Genomic DNA, 21,368 nt, shown 5'->3' with positions numbered 1-21,368 from the left:
ATAAACAGCATAAGCACTACAAACATAATTGTTATCACCCTCTTTCTATAAAACACTCCCTCCTTTGAGATAGAGGGACCTGTATTTTATCTGAGACCTGCTTTTATCTGTCCTATTATCATTTTCCCTTAAGCTCAAATCTCCCCAGCCAGCCTTCCCACAGTAAGTGGTGTGATTAACCTCAGTCTCCCCCCCCCTCCCCGCCTGATTACCAATATAGCCCAGCTGAACTTCCTCGACATAAATAAAAGGAAATTCAGCAAACAAAGGTTACAGCCACAGACAGGAACAAAAGGAAAGGTTGTCTTCTGCACTCTGCTCAGACTGCAGCACAGGTAATATCTACAGCCAGCCCTAATGTGCTGGGGAGGTCTCTCTTTTCTGGACTGTTTACAGCCTTAGGCCCATTTTTGTGACTGAGAGCTTCACCAAATCATTCAAGCTTCTCTCATGTTCTATGCCAACAGTTTAAAAAAAAAGTTACCACACATTTATGTTTCCTTTATGATGAACTAGACATAACTTAGTACAAACTATTATCAGTCCTTGATGTTTTTCCAAACTACTTAAAACTAAAACTACCAGAGATTACTGGCCATTAAAGCACCTCAGGCTCCATCAGCAATAAACCCATCAGTATTCTTAGTAACAAGCATAAATGCCATACAGTGTTTCAGATCTTCCTGTTACTACAGGCTATAGAATTTAGTCTAGTAAGTATAATACTACCAAGATCTATCTGGAAGGAAGCCAGTGCAGTGCACACAAAATTTAACACACAAAACAGGGATGCAACAAAACTAGCACTCTGGGCTTAGTGAAGATACATAACTCAGTAGGAAGCTCTGATGTTGTATGGAAGATTGAAAACTTCTATGAGTGATCACTACATAAGCAAGTATGTATAACTGTAACAGGATTATATCTGAATTACAAAAGTACCGCTGAGCAACTAGAGTAACAGGAAAGGCTTTGCTTGATACAAAACTTAGTTAACATATGTAGCTGCAAATATCTTACAATTAAATTATGGAATGAGCAGAATATGCTGGATAGGAGATCTGTAAAGATGTGCTTGTTACAAATTATTCTCTTTGCCTTGACACTGGCTGTCTTTTCTACAACACCGTATGACTCACTGAGAAGGTGAGAATGAGGCATGTCACCAAATGCCAAGAACTACCACTTTCTGAACCTACTACCACTGATGACTCCTGCTCCAAACTCCAGAAAGCCATCCTCTCTCTGTCACACCAGCTGCGTAACTAAGTTACAATGGCTTCCTTTACCTCTGTATTTCATATGAAGATTCCTAATGCTTTACTACATTTTAGTTCTGATCCTAGGTTTTACTCTAATAGTCCTTTAAACATTTCACAATCAACTTAAGCAAGCACTGAAGCCAGTAGAGGGGTACCACCTGCCTCAAATGTCGCTGTATGCTGTAAGATACATCCTGTAACCAGATCAGGAAACTGATCCAAGGTAGCTCCAGCTTTAAAAACAAACAAACACAACATTTGTACCAATACAGGTGAGGAGGCTGGAAAAACACAGTACAGCACTGCATAGGTTTAAAGCCTTTCAGAGGCAAAACTAGCTTCCAGAGGCCTGAACTGATCATGAAACTGGCTTAAGTGGCAGCTATGCATTTAAACTCAATTTAGCCATCTTATTCTTAAATCTGCATTTAAACTTGGCACTTACACTAAAGAAAAATACAGCAGTATGTATTTGTGGCATAGAGGTTTACCTGGATCTCGTATTTAAGCAATAGTGATCCCTTCACCCAAACTCTAATCCTTGAGGAAGGGACAGCCTTTATCCACTTCATACCAGTCACAAACTAGTTCACAAACTACAGTTAAACCAAATGGATCTTCTACCAGTATCCTTACTTTCACTACCGAAATATGCTGAAAATCGCTACTTTAGAAAAGTTGTCAAGAATACATCCATATAGTCGGCACATAGACTAAGCCACAATAGTTTGTAACACAAAACTGATTTCAGACTCCCAAGTCAAGCTTTGCTGACACCAAAAACTAAAATCTGAAGGTTCCTTTTTGCTGGAAATATGATTTCATACATCAACAGAAATAAAAAATAAAATCTAAGAGCATCTTGTAAATTGTTTTTTTCAAAAAATTTGCTAAAATGTTAGAACCAAAATTATGAACCAAGGATACAGTATGAGTACATATACATGTATGCATGCATCTCTGGTAAAAAAAAAAAAAAGGTAAAAATTAGATTCATACGCATTGTTACTAAATTTAGGTAATGTTTTTAGTACTTCTAAGTTAAAAGAGTTACTGATCTATCATTTATGTACAATTAAACAATTCATCAAACAATACACAATTTAGTCTTAATGTGCCAAAAGCATCAGAAATGTTGACTTTCCCTGGATTGCTTCTATTCTGCAAATTAATCCCCTAAGGAAATTGCAGGATCCTCCTTTCTATGAGTTCTCGGTACATGTCAGTGCCAGTATTACATTATTTCATTAAGATAGGGACAAAAATAAAGTTAATTTAGTAGAAATGCTTTGTAAAATTTCAAAAGCAAGCATTATGACTAGAAAACAGGATATACTCTCAGCTGGGCAAAATTTTGAACTGCCTCATGGTATCAATATGAATACACAATCCAAAACCATTACTCTGACAAGCAGATCCACAAGACATTTAAGAGGAGCTCCCCAGGGATATCTCGCTTTCAAGTAGGACACAGGGAAATCCTGCTCCCTTTTCTCTTTCTCCCCATAGCAGCAATTCCCTTCAGAGGACAAACCAGGTAAATGCCCCACACTGTGCAGGTGCCCCACAGCATTCAGCATTTTTTCTTCTGCTAGTTGAGGTATGAGAGAAAGTCCCAGCTGTCTTCTGTGCAAGAACGGGACAGAGAAGGAACTTTCCCTCTGTATGTATCTTCTGAGAACATATCCCAATACATATGTTCTGGGAAATGGTAATTTCATCCCAAAATTAATTTTATGAAGGTATTTTCACTAAAGTTAAGTAGAAAAATTATTACAAAAGCTCACTGCAAAACTGATGCTTGTAAAGGAGACCTCTCACTCCTAATATAGCATTTTCTGCCAGATACTGTAATTAAGTCATACTTCCATGGCTGGTTTACTTTTCTTGTCAAGGAAATAATTATATCACATAATACAGCCCCCATAATTAGGGGCCAAACTATCCAAAAAGCACCTACTGAAACTGAGAGCACAAGTGAAACAAAAACAGAAACAATACATATCCTCTATTTTCAAGCAAATGCCATGACTCTCAAATCCAGGGCACAGTGCTCAGGAAGCCAAGAGACGTGGAGGTGGCATGAATGTAAATAAAAATCATTAGATTCGTACTTAGGTACAACTATCTTTTTAATGTACTAATCCCTACCTTAGCCTAAACCTGATTATATTGTTTCTCTGCGTGTTTCAAGCTCGTCCTCCTTTGATATACCCAGAAACAACCTTAAAAGCAAGAAGGCCTCAGGTAATATGACACATTCAGCCAGCTGGCAAATTGCAACATATTGCAAAAGCAGAAAAGTCGTTCAGCTCTATTTGTATACAAGATAAGCCAACAAAAGAGCACAAACACGTAGGCGAAGGGATGCCTGTGTCTCGTTTCAGGCACATCATAACCCACAGAAAGACCCTCTAGCTTTGGCAACAAACAGCGGTGAGGGGCACAGCTCGAGAGACGGCCCGGGACACGGGAGCATTTCCCCGGGGGGGCCTCACCCACTCCAATGGTCTCCCTCCTCCCCCCCCCCCCCCCCCGAGTATTTAATTCCACTGGGGGTGAGAACAACAAGCTGCACGCACCCAGCTCCAGCCAGGCAGACCCCGGCGGGCGGCCGCGCAGCCGGGCGCTGTCCTCAGGACGGCCGCCCGCCTGGATGCGGGCCGTGAGGCCGGCCCCGCTTCTCCGCTGACCTTGGGGCCTTCCCCCCCCACACCCCGCTACCCCCCCGCCCCAGGCCGTGACCGGCGTCCCCGGCCGAGCGTGAGGGGCAGCCCCAGTGCGGCCACCCTGCCCGGGCGCGGGGTCGGGAGGCCGCGACGGGCCGCCGAGGCGGGGCGCGGGCAGGAGGGCCAGGGCAGGGCGGAGCTGGGGCGCCGAAGGCTGAGGCGGGGGGCGCCGGCGCGGACAAGCCCCCACCCCCCCCACCCCGAGCCCGCCTCTCCCCCGCCCCGCTCGGGGGGGAGAGAGGGAGAGCGGAGCGCGCCCAGGCACAGCCACCCCCACCCCCTCGGGGGAGGCCCGTGATGCTGGGCGGAGCCCCCCCCCGGCCCCGGGAGCCCGGTACCTGGCTGCGGCGCTAGGGGTGCCGGGGCTGCGCCCCCGCCATGCCCGGCTCCAGCTGCTGGAGGCCCCGACGCCAGCGGCTCAGTCCGGCCCGGCCGCCATGTCAAGCGCGCCGCGCGATGCATTGTGGGGCGAGGGCGGGAGGGAGAGCCTCGAGGGCGGGCGGCGCTGTCGGGCGGGCGTGGGGCGGACGGACGGACGGCTCTGCCTGGCCCGGCTCGGCTCGGCTCGGCCCCGGCCGCCGGGGGAGCTCCCTCTGTGTCCCCCTTCTCATCTCCCCCGGCGCTCAGGGCCTGCCTCCCCCAAGCGCCACAGCAGAAAACGGGGACGTAGGAATAAGCAGCTCAGGTTTTTCCTTAATCCCACCACCCAGCCACCCTAATTTTTTCCCCGGTTTTCATCCCAGGCTTCTCCTCACGCACGCTAGGCCCTAGGCCCTGTGGAGCAGAGTTAGGGGTTGTCTGGAGGGTCTGCCCCACGCTGCAGCTTGGGCCTTGTTGCCCCCTTGCTCGGGGCTTCCCCCCCTTCCTCTGCTCCCGAGGCTGCCGTTGGGTGGGGAAGGGCGGGTGTGCTCCACACAAAGCAGCCTGTGGTAAACAGGGACGCTGGGGGGAAATGGCTCCCGGCTCCCTGACCTTGGCTATGAAGCTGGCCCCGGCAGCAGCTAGGGACAGCATCTTGGCCAGCGTGTCTGCTGGCAGTTTCACAGGTCTCGGGGGAGAAGAGCCGGCCCGCCTGACTCTTGGCAGTGCTGGAGGGTGACCTAAAGACATTGGCAAGTGCTCGTGTAAGGCAAATCTTTCTGTGATCCAGAACAGTACTACCCCTTCTTGGCAGTGAAACGTCATGCTGCTGGCGCTTCCTAGCCCAGGCTAAGGAGGCCTTCCCAGAAAAACAAAGCGCGTAAAAGATTAATGTTGAACTACTAAAGGGGTTCAAAGGAAAGTATTAAACATAATCTGAATACTAGTGCTGGAAACGCTACCTCAGAGAGTCTACATAGGTAAACAAAAGTTGCAAAATCTGTAATACTGAATTCTACCAATACTGGCAAAACGTACTTCTGAATGTATTGTGATGTCAGTGTGGTCCTTAGAGCTAATCTGCTTTTTTGTGGTTCACTTGAAGTTCACGTTTTACGAAATAAGGATTGGGTAGCTCAGGGTATTGCTAATGGGATGTAGCACAGAGCTTTCACCTTTAGGAACATGGGCCGATCCAGTCCAGGTCAGCAGTGACAGGAATTGCAGTGCTGCAATGCTGTTTGGGGACAGCTGAGGTTAGCCGGCTGGTGGCTTCAGTCCAGTCCTATTTGACAAAGATTTTCATTAGGTTTAGTAGGCCAAAGAGTAAATTGCAAAAGTAACTAAATTATACTTGCTACTGGATACAGTCCTCCTAGGTGAACATTTAGACATGCTAGCAAGCAAACACACACCTGTTTCCAAACCTGACTGGCATTTTTCCTGCAAGATGAAATTTGTTAGGATATATCAGATTTAGTTTAAATAGTTGGATAGACTTTAATATGAGATGCTAGTGAAGTTTGGCTCTGAAAACTTGAATCATTAAAAAGCCAACAGTCTTTGACATAGTCTCTTCTCTGTGTGTATTCAGAAACAATTCTTCCTTCCTTGCCAATGTTAAAGAATGTTTTATCGCAGGGAGCAATATAGAAACATGGCAGGAAAAGACGAAGCTGAATTCTACTGCCAGCTGGCCATTATTTAAAAAACTCCCAATTCAGCGCCAGTGATCAAAAACTTTCAGATTCTGGGCTCAGTTTGTAGGAAAAAATTTAATTCTGAAAGCCACTAAATTTTATCTAGAAATCAGAGACAATAATCATAAAGCTGTAGGAAGGAGATTTTATAAAGTCCCTTTCCAGAGCAAAACCTTGCTTGTCTCATGTGGCAACATGATGCCTCATTTTTAGTCCATACCCAAACTATTATAACATTATGCCTCAAAAAAACATAAAAGTGTATTGTAGATTTCTTTTTAATTTTCTGGCCAAAAAATGCTTATGTTGAATTATTTTGGAATGATTGGAATGATTTTTTAAAAATTATTTTTAGGATTTACTAGGTTTAAAAATTTATTTAAATTTATATACTATATTAAAACCCTATTCTCTGTCTCCAGCTGTGTCTGAAGAAACTCTAAAGCTTCTTAAATAATTTATTTATAAAATGAGGAAATCATATTTGACTGTCATCTAAAGGAAAGGTTCTTGGTCAATACCACAACCAAGAAAGTATACAGAAGGATAGCACTTATCTGTGAAGATGAGAACTTTAGATTCTTAGCACAGTGTATCTTCCCCATAGACAGCATGGTAGAAGACTTTCCATCCAAATATTTGTGTAGCATGTTGCACTATTGCATGATGCTGGATGTCTCCTTAAGCTGAAATACATAAAAACATGAGAAATCCGAAATGTTTAAAAACTATAATTACATTTTTTCAACTAGTTATACATGGCTTCTTCACTTACAGTAATGCCACTTATGTTTGAATTACCTAACCAAATTTAATCAAGGTGTCAAAGATCTACCAAAACTCAGTTTAAAAAATAATGAATCACAAAGATTACAAAATGTAGTTTGCTCTTCAAAAGACAGGTTTCCAATATGCCTTGGATTTGCTACTTAATTGTTTTCTGTAAATCACTACATTTTGCTTTTCTTTGCCAAGAATTATCAGAATCATAGGCATGGAGAACCAGTTTCTCGGTCCAAGAAGAAATCAATGACCATCAAATGCTTTCTATTGTTGTTAATTTATATTACACAAACTTTTCTCCCAGCAGGCGTAGTAGCAAATTGTACAAATGGCTATTTTTTTCTTGCAGACAACCCAAGAATGGCATCAGTGCACTGAAGCAGTGGTTTGGCTCTGTATATTTGAAAGCTCTGGTACCAAATTCAGTTCCTGATGCTTACTGCCTCTTTCTTGCTTAAAAACCCTTTGGTAATGTGGTTTCTCCCAGATCACACAGTGAAGACTAGCGGTCTGGCCACTCACTTCTCACCAGCCAGGTGCATGCAGAGACTAATTTCCTGAAGGCCTGGCTAATGGTGCTGCATTTCACATGATACTGTGCATGGCATGTTTGTAATTCTGTTTTTGCTGACTGTACGCTGGGACTCTTGTTCCGAGCACTTGCATCAGTAACCACTAGCAACCAAGCCACTGATATCCTCTGACATTACACTGAAGTTACTAGACGCTATAGTTAGTATACTTTAAAAAAGGCACTTGCAAATCCATCAAAAATCACAATAACTCTATCCCTTATTTTCCTAGGACATAGTTAAAGCAGGTCGCTAAATCTGACTGGTATCCCAGATTACTATTCTTGAGCCAACTAACACTTTGATTCGTCTTGTACCCATAAATGGCCTTACTTAATACACCACTACCAGCATGAAACACTCCATTTTAGAGCAGTTGAATGCTCCATAAATACATCTACCTGAGGTCTGGTAAGGACACAGCTTCTAACCCTTTGCAGAAGCCAGACTGTTGCAAAAGCTCCGTTTGCAGCAGTCCTTTCTTTGCGGCAGCGCTTTCCTATCGTGGCAAGTGTCTCTGCAGCATAGCGGTGCAGCATGCTAGATCCTGAGGGCAGTGTGGAGCACCAGCCTTCCTCTTCCTTCCCCAAAGTTTTCCTCATCCTTCTAGCCATGCTCCTTGCAATTGCAGCACTCCTGCTCTTAGCATTTTCCGCTACGCAGCAGAAAGAGCCTGATTTTTACACTTTCAAAGTTGTAAACATCAGGGGCAAACTAGTCTCTCTGGAGAAATACAGGGGCTCGGTAAGTCTGCACGGAGAAGGGCAGCTCTTGCCCAGACTCACTAACCAGCCACTCCTTGCATGTCTGCGAAAACCAAGTGGGGGTGGAGAGATTGTACATTAACTTGGTGCACGCATGCAGATAGATTTGGGTTTACGACTCTTCTTTAACTGATCTGGAGCGTTGCCTGCATGCTTCCTTTGATTCCGCTCGGTAGGTCTTTGCGGTCTTTAAATAAAACGTTTGCAGACTAACCTCTGTGTGTGTTCGCGTCCTTTCCTTGTGCAGGCTGCTGCCTGTAGACGTGGCAGGCAGGGAATGCCTGCCTGCCTTTCATTCAGGAGGATGAATTGCACTGCGTTGTGGCTATCAAATTTGAAGCTCGGGAACTTTGTACCCTTGTATAACTTGCTTTTGGAGCTTGTTTCTGCCTTTTAACTGCATGACTTATAGTAAATTATTTTTGCTTAAATTCCATTACTTTTTAATGTTCTGCATTAAAAAAAAAGAAGATTGAATCAGTGGCTAATGGAGTTAACATTTCACCATAATTAGTAAAAAAGCAAGAGACATGATAAAGTAATTATTTTAATATCAGTGTATAGTGAAAATGTAGCAACATGATGCTGCTTCCCTTGTCACTTTTTAGTGTGACAGAGCAATATGAAGAAGGGCATATAGACGCACATATACTTTTATAATGTCTTATAATTTCATTACATATTATATAAAGGAGTTCTAGGCAGAGCTTTCCTTCCCATTTTAAAAACTATTTCCTTGAATGTAACCTGATACTTTTTTTTAGTGATTTGACCACCTAGGAAAGGTGGTCAGTACCTTTGGAAGAGTGAAAAGGGAAGTTAGCACATGGAGTGCATAATACTATACTCTCTCATAGCCACGTTCACAAATTACAGAAGCTAAAATCAACATAAAGCCCACAACTGCCACCCTTAGCACTCAAGTGACACATCTTCTGTGATAGAACCAGGCAGTCCAACAGCTTAGCTGCTGCCCAGAAAAGCAGGCACCACTTCTCACTTTCACCCTTAATCTCCAGCTTTGTATTTCCACCTTCCTTTTCCCTCTCCTCAGGTACTTCACTGAGGTGTCTGAGCTCACTAGTCCACAGCAGCAGGTCACTAAAACATCGGCAGGAAGGCAGGGAAGGCCCACGGGAGGAGATGTACATTTTCCTGAGCGCAGTAGAAAGGGATAACGGTAGATTTGGATCAAATGAGAGGTCTGAATCTTACCTGGTCAAAGTCCTCCTCCTCCTCCATTCACAATTCAGGTAGAGCAGAACTGGTCCAGTGCAAGCACTCAAATATCTGTATTGGAAAAACCATGGAACTTATTTAATATTAAGCAATATTTGCTTTTTTTTTTTTAGGAGTTCCTTCCAAAGGCTCTGTCAATAAATCCTTTTACTGGGGCATGTTTGTCTGCAGGTCTGTCTGAATAAGCAAATAGCCCTTGTAGCTTCTCTTCCTCAGGGGCAGAATCTACATGGAAAGGAGTAAAGGGGGAACTCAGAGGAATTCCTTACAGCCACCCTGCAGAGAGCTGTGGGTGCTCATCCCCTCCAGAACAAGCTGCAGAGCCTGATCCAGAATTTCATGAACACGCCGGGCTAGGGGTGTGTGTCTGTATGTCCAATGGTGGTCCGATGCCAGGCCATCCTTGAGGTGTGACTGGTTTCATAAGAGAGAGCTCTAGAGCTGTACCTTGGAAAAGGTAACATTATTGGTGAATGGTACTCCTTGATCTCTGCTAGGCCATACGGAATAGTTCATTGCAAAAAAGTGATGACCAGCTTCTGTATGGAACAAAAGGATGTGCATTCAGAGAGCCTATTAAAGTTCAGGCTAGCTGCTGTTTGATAATGCATGTGCACAATTTTAAAGAAAATTATAGCAATAAAACACACCCATTTCTGTCATTATGTTGTCAGAACTCAGTATCAAGGTGGACAAAGGTTAAGTAAACTCCCATTTACTTCTTAAAATCAACCTGCTTAAATCTGCAGTTAGATAAGTAATACTAAGATGTAGATTTATCACAATATTTTAAAGCTATTAAATAATATATAAGTACTACGTATGTGCTGCTGGTGTTTTAAAGAAAGTGTTAGCCCCTGGAACAATAGTCTGCTAATTGCTAAACCAGCTTTTAACAGCCTTAAGCTTTCTGGCAGATGTAGAGAAGACATTTTGTTCAATTCAGTCACTCAACTGATTTAGTTAAATAACTACTTAATTGGTAGTCAAAAAACTAACTGGGAATTGAAAAAATCCAAAAGCTTCCAGAGTATAAAAAAAAGACATAAAGTCTGCTAATTCTAAAAACACAAAAGCCATGCTAAGTATAAACAATCAGTGCAATTCATGACTTGCAGGATCTTTCTTCAATAACTCATTATTAATATACATTACTGTATATTCAGATCATTAAAACAATTTTTCTTAGTAAGAAAAAAATAAGACTGATTAATTCAATTTCCATGCAAGTGCATCTTGATACAAATCACAAGTACCCTCTGTTATACAGTAAATAAGAAACGTACTACCAGTGAAAAAAATTAGGGAACAGATTTTTAATTTTTTTCTGAAATAAATGTGCACAGACATAGCCTATCCTCCACTTTAATAAAAATGCCCAAAACATGTGAGGGAGTACTCCCTTTTTATGGGGGCATAAGAAATTATATTGCTAGAATACTAAAAGTTTGGTATACAGGATAAAAAATCAGGTATCATATTACATCTACTTGAAAGCAGAGAAAGGGAGGACTATTACAACTGAAAGAAAGAGTACCACAAGTGAAATAGATCAAAAAGTTGTTCTACTGTGTTGTGCAAGAAGGCCATCCTCCTATGATTTTTCCAGGCTACCATACTGACATTGACCCATCTACATTAACAATGAAGGGCAGTGAAGCATGGCTGGAAAAGAATCAACAGGATCCAAATAAGATTAGTTTTCTACCTGTCTAATCTATCTACCTATCTTATTCAAGAAAGCTTGTATTTTATTTTATGATCTCTATCAGATATGCTGTAAGAGGCAGTATTCTTACCAAAAATAGTATCTGTTTGGGAGTCAGAACTTCCAAGCATCACCTGTTCCTTGCTGTGTTTATACCTATCTAGATATAATAGTACCTACCTACCTGCCTGCCTACCTACCTACCACACAGCTAAGTATGGTGTGCTGAGGTGTAATTAAGCAGTGTTAGTGCAGTGCTTTGGAAATCTTGAACCAAAGGTACTATAATAATGTAAAAGCATTTGGCACTATAACAACATAAAGTATTATTTTACTATTGAAAGTAATGCTAGGCACTTTGCATCACAGCTCTCTGCAATCCGAGAACGTAGTATTACTGAATGTGTATAAATACAGAGTATAGCTACTTAATTACTGTACAGAGTATTGCTCTTTTTTTCCATGAAGGTAACAGCTCTGTGAGTCAGTGTAATCTGACACTTGTGGATGGTTCTTCCATCAGTCAGATGGAGCCAGTTAAGAATCTCCAGGTCTAAAAACCTAAGTATCTATTGTCTCTGCTAAAAGATCCACAAAGGGTTACTTGAAGCTGATAGCAGATTCATAAATCTCTCCAGGGATGTTTTCCTCAAGGAGGTACGCTGGTGTAAACATAAAGTAAGCCAAGAAATATTTTTGGAATGTTAAATAAATGAGTTCACTACTAGAATGCATGGGTTGTCTAAGCAAAGGGAAGGAAAGGATAGTATTAAGAGGTCAGACAACAGCTAATTCAAAATTCAGCTTAAATGAAATAATTTTTGTAAGGTCCAGGATGAATTGTTTGCACTGCACACTAGATGGTGTACTTGACTTGCACTCTCAGAGCCTAAAGTCAGTCAAGAGGCATACTGAATTTAATTTAAATTGTTAATAGTTGTAAAAAGTCAAAGTACAGCCTCTTCATGAGAACAAAAAGAGTGACTGTTATTTATTAAAAATAAATTACAGACAAAAAAAAAATCACCACATTTAATCACTTCTGGTACCAGACACTTGAAAGATAACTTGGTAAAGATTTTTAAACAATCATTTGAAACATTCCTTATGAAATACTAATAAATCCTGAAAGTTTTTTATTATATGTGTTAGTTATACTTGTCGGATGTTTGCAGTATTAAATTATGGAGTTCAGTAACAGAATGCATTTTTCTAAGGAAAAAAGAGAAGCAGAATGTGTCTGCCTTTCTAAGAAATGCTGTGTGTAGTTTCCTCCTATTTCGTGGGAGAACGTTTGGAAGTTTGCACCATTTGCAGCGTGAGCTCTCCTGCCTTTCACCACCATGCTGAGTAATCACTGGTTTTAAACAGCTGTGAATTAAAATTGTTGTTTCTTTTTGAGTGAGTTCTTTCAAGCCCTCCTAATTTCAAAATCAAGTAAAAGTTATAAAAGCTTGATTGTTTTCTTTGGCAAGTCATCTTTCATATCTGTTATAATATGAACACAATACCTGCACAACCTTATTTCCCCCAAACCGCCAACAATAAATTCATACCTTACCATTTTATTTGGGATAAAGTACCAATAGATTTGAACACAGTAAGGTATATGAATACTTCTGCATCATGAGAATGCTGAGTCTTAAAACTATATTTAAAAAAACCTCTAGAATTTCATATGAAAGAACATGTGGCTTCAACTCCTAGTGTTACATCTTATCTTTACTTCAATCATACTAAACTGCAGTCATCACTATGCTTGGTAAATACACATTAATTCAAAAGACAGAACTGCCAAGGGTTATTTTTTACATCCAATATATAAGTTCTATTTGAAATGCTGACAGTCTGCAACAGGAATGCATCATAAAATTATTACCTCTTCTCTGAAAAAAAATATCTAATTATACACCATACCTTTGGATATTTTAGGAGACTGAATTTTAAATTTCAGGTAGGGCTTAGAAATGTAGTCTGAATGAATGTGATGCTTTGGAAGGTAGCTAGATGGCTCCAGATCATATTTCATATGCAAGTGTTAACACACTACACCACGAAGATTACATCAGCTTCTGCTTTATAAGATTACCTGTCTTCCAGGGAAAACAATACCGCTCCAAAACCACTTTAAATATAGCCATATACCTATAGATGGTACAAAATACACAAAGTAAGTGTTGAGCCTAAGAAATGATAAACACCAACATCCCCTTAGCTTTTTCTTTACTCATTTCTACCCCTTCTGGGGATTTCATCTATTATCCCATAACTTACCCAGATTGTGGGCTTTTATATGCCAGTTTGTTTTCTGGTCTTAAAAATACTATACACACGTAGTCATCTATTTTTCATATATTATAATTTATTTGATGCACTCTATTCATATTTCCTATATAATTTTATATAAAAACATCCACATAGGAATATGGAACAATAATAAGATTAGAATCCAAAATTTAAATTGAGCAAATGCAGTGGTCACAGACACAAGAGTATGGGACCTCGAGTCAGTATTTTTTACTTCCTTTTCTTGCCCTGCAGCTACTTGCTGTGTAATCTGATCAGGTCAATTAATATGTCCAAGTTTCAGGCATACCTCTTGCTGCACTGGGTCCTTCAACACTGCTGTCTCATACTGACAATAAAGAAATCAACATGCCAGCTTCTATGAAACTTCCAAACCCTTGTAGAAAGATCCAGTGTGAATAGCTACTGTTGTTGTACTGGTGAATGTGTTGGTTACTCTGATGAAATTAAAACTTTTTTTGCAATTTGAGAATGAAGGACCAGCTTCTGGGCTGATGTATAATCTGTAGAAACCCACTGGATTCAGTGTAAACTGGGTAGAATTCTGGTTCCCAAATGATAATGCTTTTTCTGCACTGTGCCTAATTTTAATCTAGGTTGGTAGAAACACTTTTAGTATTATAATATTTATATTGCCTTATGACTCTTATGAATTGGTCTGGAAAAAGGAATAGAATGTAGTTACATGTAAAAGAAACATCATTATAAAGTGCACATTGCTATTTTTATTAATAAAATCATATTGTATCTAAAGGATCTACGACATTCAGATTTAATCCACTCTCACGAAAACATTCGAATGGGCTCAATTTATGTAGAACGAGTGGCAACTCACAAAATTTGTTAGAATAAGTAAGTCTAAAAATAAACTCTGGAAGTTATTTAAGGATAAAGTATCTCAAAAACCAGTGGAAAGCTCTTCATGGCCTTGAGAAACTGTGTAACATGTCAGCTCAAGGTTAGGTCACTTAATTTCCCCAACAAATTCTTGGTAGAATCTGTTCCACCATGTATTCTCCTTACACATGCCTTTATTCTCCTGTAGTGTTCATCTGTGTTTGGCATCTTCCTCTCTGCTGGATCTGCGCAGGCAGATACATGCTTGGTGGCAATGTCTGAATGACACAATGCACACAACATCAAAGATCATCAGCTACAGGAATAACTCTTCAAAGGATAGTGGGCACAGTGTTCACTTCTAGGAATCTCTAACTGAGGGAGTAAACTCTAGACATGATGGGAAATTTTATAGTCCATTCTGTATAGACCAACCCCAAATCCTGTAATTGCTTCTATTAACTTCCAGATCAAGACATCTGTGCTAGCAATGATAAATGGATCAGCCAGTTCTGTATGAGTACTAAATTCTGTACAAGGAAAAATGCTGCAGAACAGATGCTTCACTACAAATAAATGAACTACCAAAAACACATCAATTTGCAAGTTTCTTTCATACATCTTGGTATACCTTAGCTGGACAATCATTTCTTAAATATGCTTAGAAACCATTCAAAAGGCAGAATGGAGGAACACAGATTCTCTGTAAATGAGAACTAAGATTAGCAGTTTATTGATTATCTTCATGGTTGCCAAATGGGAATACATAAATATTAAATCTTCCTATTGTGAACAGAACTCGATATAGTTTCAAACATAAGTGTTCAGTCACAGTTCTCTAGACTTTGTCATTTTTTGAAAATAATCTGCATCCCAGCCTACCTGTTGGAAAACTGACATATGCAGCACATTTTTTAATCTCTCTTGTTCTTCAGGTGTCACTAGTTGTCAACGTTGCGAGTGAGTGTGGATATACAGACAGCCACTACAAGGCCTTACAACACTTACAGAGAGACCTTGGCCCATACCATTTCAATGTGCTGGCATTCCCATGCAATCAGTTTGGGCAGCAAGAACCAGACACCAACAAAGAGATTGAGAGTTTTGCACGAAAGACTTATGGTGCCTCCTTTCCTATGTTTAGCAAAATTGCAGTCAGTGGAGCCGGTGCAATTCCTGCCTTCAAGTACTTAATTGGTGAGTAATCCGGAATATTGGAGGGTTGTGTCCCCAGTGAGGAATTCCTCTGACACAAAATACCATCCGACAGAAAAAAGGTATCTATGACTGTGTTCACAGAATCATAGCGCAGAATTGTCAGGCTCAAAGAGGTCAGAAGTCATGTAGTCCATCCTCCTGCACAAAGCAGCATTTCTCTGTATGTCACCCCTGACAGCTTTGACCTTCTAAAAAGATCTCCAGGGATGAACACACTACGATAATAGATGCCCTGTAACAGCCAGTCTAATAAACCTCTACATGGAATACAGGTCTTGAAATGTTCTCCTGTATGCATACAACACCTGATCTTCCTTTTTCCACTTTGCAGTCTCATAAATGCTTCTCCTGTGACATGACTGCTGCAGGTTGGATTTATAAGATTCATCTCAAGAGCTGTAGAATAAGTGGAAGCAAAGCACCTACATAATTTACTTCAACAATCAAAAAGTGAAACCAGGCACTAAGACATGTCCTTGAATACTCCCCTCCTCGTTCATTGCCAAGCAGTGAATAGCCATACTGTACAGTTCCTCCAGTTCTAATCTGCATTATAGCTAGCATTGAGACCTGAAGAGATTTTGCTGGTTCCTAGCAGACAGCTGTCAAAATACACTGTAAAGCAGGATATTCTCTATCAAGGCACTACTTTTCTTGCACTGAACGAATGCTCTAAATACCATTTAAATGCTAAACTAAAATGTCAGTCTTTAACCAATGTGAAGGAAATGTCTTCCAGCAATGACAAATAATAAAGTCCAATATGACACAGCATCACCTGAGATGCATTCTGCAAGGACCAGATCGCTGCTTCTTTGCAGCAGCACAGTTGTTCTCCCACATACTACTGAATTTAAAGGAGTGTTGGTAGTATTATTTTTGGCTACTCCAAGCACACCTCCTTCTAAGTGTCTGTAAGATCTTTCTGCTAGCCAAACTTCCCTTTAATCTCTTTACATCCTTCCATTTCTGTTTTGCCCAGTGGGGTTGTTACTGCAGACATGTCACATGAAACTTGCAAAACTTCTGTTTCCCTGTTGGTCTACATGCAGAGGGAGGCTGCTGGAGGCAGTATGTTTATGCAGCATAATGACAAGATAGTCAACAGTGTAGGTCTGGCTGTGCCTTGATGATACTTTGAAATATCTTCTGATTCCTTATGAGATTTTGCCCAATGTATAATCAATGGAAAAGGATGCTAATTTGTTTGTAGCATCTGTACTTGTGCTATCAGTGGGATGAGGTTTCTGGTCTGATTGAAAATCCTGAAAATTTTGTTAGTCGTGCAGCAGAATATTAAAGCATAAGAATGCGACTCATGTAAAATGAGTATGTACTCATGGAGCGAAAAGCTGTAGTAGATGAGGACTAGGAGGAAACCTCCTGAAACAATTTACCTTATTACTTCTTCATGCAGCATTTCTTGAAACATTCTTCTGAAGCACATGATACTGGGTGCTTTTGGAGGAAAAATTCTGGATAAGCAAGCAAATAATCAGTCCTGGTACAGCTATATGGTTATGCCAATCTCCATTTTCCTGTCAATGTTCAAATGTTTCAGATTTATCTATGTAGCACAGACACATGCACACATGCACACACACTTTAACACCAATTATAGTGCTTTCTCCTGTCTGTCTGTCTCTCTCAAGCTTGAATGTTTCCATTAGTCTCCAGGGGGCTACTGTCTAGTTAAAGCTCCCTGTCTGTCAGAAAATTAATCTTATTATTCAGTCTGAACTCCTTCTTAATTTTACACTTCCTTCTTCCTCTGAGAGGGTAATCATCAAATTGACATGAACAAATGTCAGGAATTGGCTAACATGGTTTTCTTTTCTAAGTTTCCACTTTTTTTTTGCTTGTAGATTCTACAGGAGAAGAACCAACCTGGAACTTCTGGAAATATCTGGTGGACCCCAATGGGAAAGTAGTAAAGGCCTGGGACTCTACTGTGTCTATTGAAGAAATAAGACCTTATGTTACAGAACTTGTAAGGAAAATCATCCTGAAGAAGAAAGATGAATTATGACTTTCAAAAATCCCAGCATGCCAATTACATCTTTATTGAGAATTAGAGCTAGTGTTTGTCTTTTCACATTCCAAAACAGAGGATATGGGGAAGGGGAATCATCCTAAGAATGTAGAAAACAGCAAGTTATCATGGTCAAAGTAAATGTTTTTCTCCAGTTGAATTAAATTTGACCTTTCCAGGAAAGAACAACTCATCAGAAATTGTTTCTTTCCCAATTCAAATCGTTAATTGCTGGCAATACTATAGGAAGTCAGTTCATGTATCTGTAGGAAGAAGACTCAGAATAATGAGAATTTTCTGACTGGGGTCTCACTGACATCTACAATTCTGTTGTCATATTTTGATCACAAACTGAATGAAAAAATAAAAAGTACATGATTGAATTCATGTGCTAGAAGAGGGCCAAAACATACCTTCAAATCAGGCAGACTTACGTAGATAAATGTCCTTCTAGTTACTAAGGCCAAACATACTTAATTTCATCTGCCTAGAAAGTCAGTTAAAAAGGGCATGGGGAAAAGACATCTATAAAACTTAAATGAAAGAAATGTGAAGACAAGGTCTCTGTAAAAATTCTCCAAAAGCTATGAGAAGAATTTCTGCATTTTTCACCGAGTAAAGATTATCAGACGGTAGTTAAATAGCCATTTGAACATCTGTAGGACCAGAGCCTACAGGAAATGTCTATTTCTTTCTTCTGTTAGCATTTTGCCTTAGAAGAATTACTCTCACCTCATACAATTGATGTTAAATTTATTTTTCAATTTATAACACCATCTGATTTTTCTGCATGTACAGACAAACATTAGAGAATCAAAATTTTCCACAAAAATAATTTTTCAAATGTTTAATTGTTGCATAATTTTGCATTGTTTAATACTACATTAATGTTACAAATGTTTAATGGCACCTTTTTCAAATGTAGTACTCAGACACCTGCTCAGATTTCAGACTGCAGAACTTCTTAGCTCATACTAAAATAATAACACTAACAATTACAGCCTCATTGTTCTTTGACAGAAACCCTTTGAAAATCTTGTCAGCAAGAACTCTTTTTATCTCAACAAAACCACAAAGTACAGGTCCCCTGCTCTTAACCCCAGGATGCTTTAAGAAGAATCTACTCCTGTTGAATTGCAGTATTATTGACAAGTGAAAGCTTTTTTGTGCTTTGTAATGCTTTTTAAAGTAGCACAAACAATATTTGCCCATATAGTTGTCAGCGCCCAAGTGTATGAGTAAGCCTTAATTGACCTGACCATGGTAAGAACTTCTTCCAACTCATGACTGCCATTATAGCTCTTCAGTATCCAAATAGGCTCTAGTTGAAATCAAAGGCAAGTATTATGGTGTGCACTGGCTTGCAGAACAAAAAGGGAAAGAAGAGTACTGAAGAAATATCGGAAATAAAAGGGTTGATCCTAGCATACATTATAGTTCCCGTGCTTGAACAGCTGCTGTCTCCTGAAGTCTTGGACTCGTTCTATGGAGCAGTCTAAAGAAGTAAGAGCTAGAGGTAATTTAGGGTTTGCAGAAAAACCCTGAAGGGCAGTAACATAAGTACAAAAGCAAAAAGAGAGTTCAAGTAAGCAGGTAGAAATGAGAAGGAAAATAAAATACAGGTTGCAGTCAAAGAATCTTTGGGACAAACAGGGCATGGATATATATGTTCATCTCATATTGATACTAATGAGTATGTTCCAAGCTATATCAGCTACTTCTTAGTTGGAGTGTAACTTAAGAGTGAAGGAAATTGGTGCTTGTGGCAATGAATATACCTGCATTTTTCTCCTCTGATGGTGAGAAAAGTGAACTCTACAGTTCATTCACTCATTTAGTCTATTCTTATATGAATCACTCTAAGACAATGGTTACTAAGGATATCACAAAGAAAGGACAATCAGGCCCAGCTGATGCTGTGCTGGGACAGAGAATACGACTCCTAGAAAACGAGGTCTTTTATTACTCTATGGACTGTTTCTCTTTTCTTTGTCTGTTGATGCTAATGTAATGCCCCAGCATTGCTGTTAGCAAGTGCTGCAGGGCTTAATATTTTCTCCTTAGAGAGTATGTTTCTATTTTATAACTGAAGCCTGGATAAGCCCAGACCATGCTTTGAAAGGCATTTTAAACCCTCTATATTTCAATTTCGGGTGTTCAACTTCAAACAGAACTCTGGATTTAGATAGATATGATCTTGCATTCTCTATTAGACAAATTCTAGAAGTCTAAAGAGATATAATGGAAATGATCAGTTGGAAAGGGTTCATACTAGATGGACAAATATTGTTTGTGCTACTTTAAAAAGCATTACAAAGCACAAAAAAGCTTTCACTCGTCAATAATACTGCAATTCAACAGGAGTAGATTCTTCTTAAAGCATCCTGGGGTTAAGAGCAGGGGACCTGTACTTTGTGGTTTTGTTGAGATAAAAAGAGTTCTTGCTGACAAGATTTTCAAAGGGTTTCTGTCAAAGAACAATGAGGCTGTAATTGTTAGTGTTATTATTTTAGTATGAGCTAAGAAGTTCTGCAGTCTGAAATCTGAACAGATGTCTGAGTACTATGAATACTTTAATACTGATGACTGTTAGAGTTGGTGTTCTTACCAGTTTGGTAATTTAAAGGGAACTAAGGTAAGTATTACATGTGCAAGCTTTGAAACAAAATTTGAACAGGCATATGATTTTAAGCACATAACTACTCTCTCTGAAGTTATCAGAAACATTTTCAAGATTAAATGAAACATGTGGCATATATTCCATCCTTTGTTGCATTGGAATCAGTTTGTAGAACAAATACTTTGGTCTTTTTAATCAAAGTTACAGAGTTAAAGTAAATATTCTCGGTCATAGATTAATTCATATCTAGTCATGCTATAAGTACTTCAGGACTTCCTGCTCAGAAAAATTGCAAAGCAAATTGCCCTGGGTTGAATTTGTCTGTTGACACTATATAGAGGGCAGGCAGAGATCAGAAATTACTTTTTTGGCTCGTGAGTTCAACACTGTTTTAATCTGACAGAGATCTTCCCTACAGCAAGTCCCCAAAACTGTAAACCAGCTCTGAATATATAGCATGAGACCGTTTTCTTTGCAGCTTGTCTACTTTGCAGAGAAAATATTAGTGTGTATTAACAGATGAGCACGTTTTTGCATAGAGAGTGATTATCTTGATCATGTAAGACTTGATTGCTTACAGTTTGCAACTTTGAAGGTCTAAACTCTTGGCATGTGGATTAAATGCTAAACTAAGCACTTAGACACAGGATTTTATGGAGTCATGTGCCCCCTGTGGCACACCAGAGGGAGAAGAAATAATTTTAAAGCCTAACTTTAAGTTTAAAATTAGACAGGACACATTTAATCTTTCAAACTTTTGTCTCATAAAGAATGTAAAATAAGACTCACATATATCCAAAGTTCTGTTTTGAAATGGAATATGCTACACTGAAATAGAGCAATTGAATGGAGCAATAGAGAGGGGTTTAAACCCCCCCCCCCCCCCTTTTTTTTTGGCATTGTAAGGAGAACAAAATCAAACAGCCTAGTTATCCTTACAGCCATCTCTGGTATTTTAGTTATATGCTAGGGACATTTCACTCAAGTTTCTATTGTGATTCTGGTGTGAAACCTCAGTAGCAAACCAGACACAATTTCTCTTTACTGGATGGTACTCAGTTTATCATTTCAAACACATCAGCATCTGGTTCAATACATAGCTGACCATAGTCAGTACTTTCAGAAGAGGGGACATCCCTTTGATTAAGCAAAACAAATTTTATGCTACCTTCAATTATTGGATCAACCAAATACGTCCTATACACATGCAAATTTATACTGCAGCTATTTGGAAAGC

General features: G+C 39.9%; 2 protein-coding genes across 7 annotated transcripts in view; one reads left to right on the top strand and one right to left on the bottom strand.

Moving 5' to 3' along the window:
- TUT4 (terminal uridylyl transferase 4) overlaps positions 1–9,461 on the bottom strand; it is a 54,458-nt gene extending 44,997 nt beyond the window's left edge. For 4 of the 6 annotated variants that reach the window (XM_049807073.1, XM_049807070.1, XM_049807075.1 and 1 more), the window contains exons 1-3: positions 9,386–9,461; positions 8,385–8,621; positions 5,527–6,737 (exon numbers count right to left, since the gene is read on the bottom strand). Coding sequence is in view for 3 of the 6 variants with exons in the window: in XM_049807070.1 (XP_049663027.1) it covers positions 5,527–5,538 (12 nt within the window). In the remaining 3 variants the exon portion in view is untranslated. Of the gene's footprint in view, positions 1–4,329; positions 4,446–5,526; positions 6,738–8,384; positions 8,622–9,385 lie in introns of those variants that run through there. The other 2 variants (XM_049807074.1, XM_049807072.1) reach the window with 2 other exon arrangements.
- GPX7 (glutathione peroxidase 7) lies at positions 7,944–18,298 on the top strand. Its single transcript, XM_049807078.1, has 3 exons — positions 7,944–8,150; positions 15,197–15,458; positions 17,345–18,298. The coding sequence occupies exons 1-3, from the start codon at positions 7,944–7,946 to the stop codon at positions 17,506–17,508; spliced, it is 633 nt and encodes a 210-aa protein (XP_049663035.1). The 3' UTR covers positions 17,509–18,298.
- The last annotated feature ends 3,070 nt before the right edge of the window (positions 18,299–21,368 follow it).

The sequence above is a fragment of the Accipiter gentilis genome, chromosome 8 (genome assembly GCF_929443795.1).
Source record: "Accipiter gentilis chromosome 8, bAccGen1.1, whole genome shotgun sequence".
In the NCBI taxonomy this organism is placed as follows: domain Eukaryota; kingdom Metazoa; phylum Chordata; class Aves; order Accipitriformes; family Accipitridae; genus Astur; species Astur gentilis.
This window is presented reverse-complemented; position numbering and strand designations above follow the sequence as displayed.

Coding starts and splice junctions, on each gene's coding strand:
- GPX7 (XM_049807078.1), top strand. CDS start 7,944: ATGCTAGATCCTGAGGGCAGTGTGGAGCACCAGCCTTCCTCTTCCTTC. Junction 8,151..15,196: donor TGGAGAAATACAGGGGCTCG/GTAAGTCTGCAC, acceptor CTTGTTCTTCAG/GTGTCACTAGTTGTCAACGT. Junction 15,459..17,344: donor TGCCTTCAAGTACTTAATTG/GTGAGTAATCCG, acceptor TTTTGCTTGTAG/ATTCTACAGGAGAAGAACCA.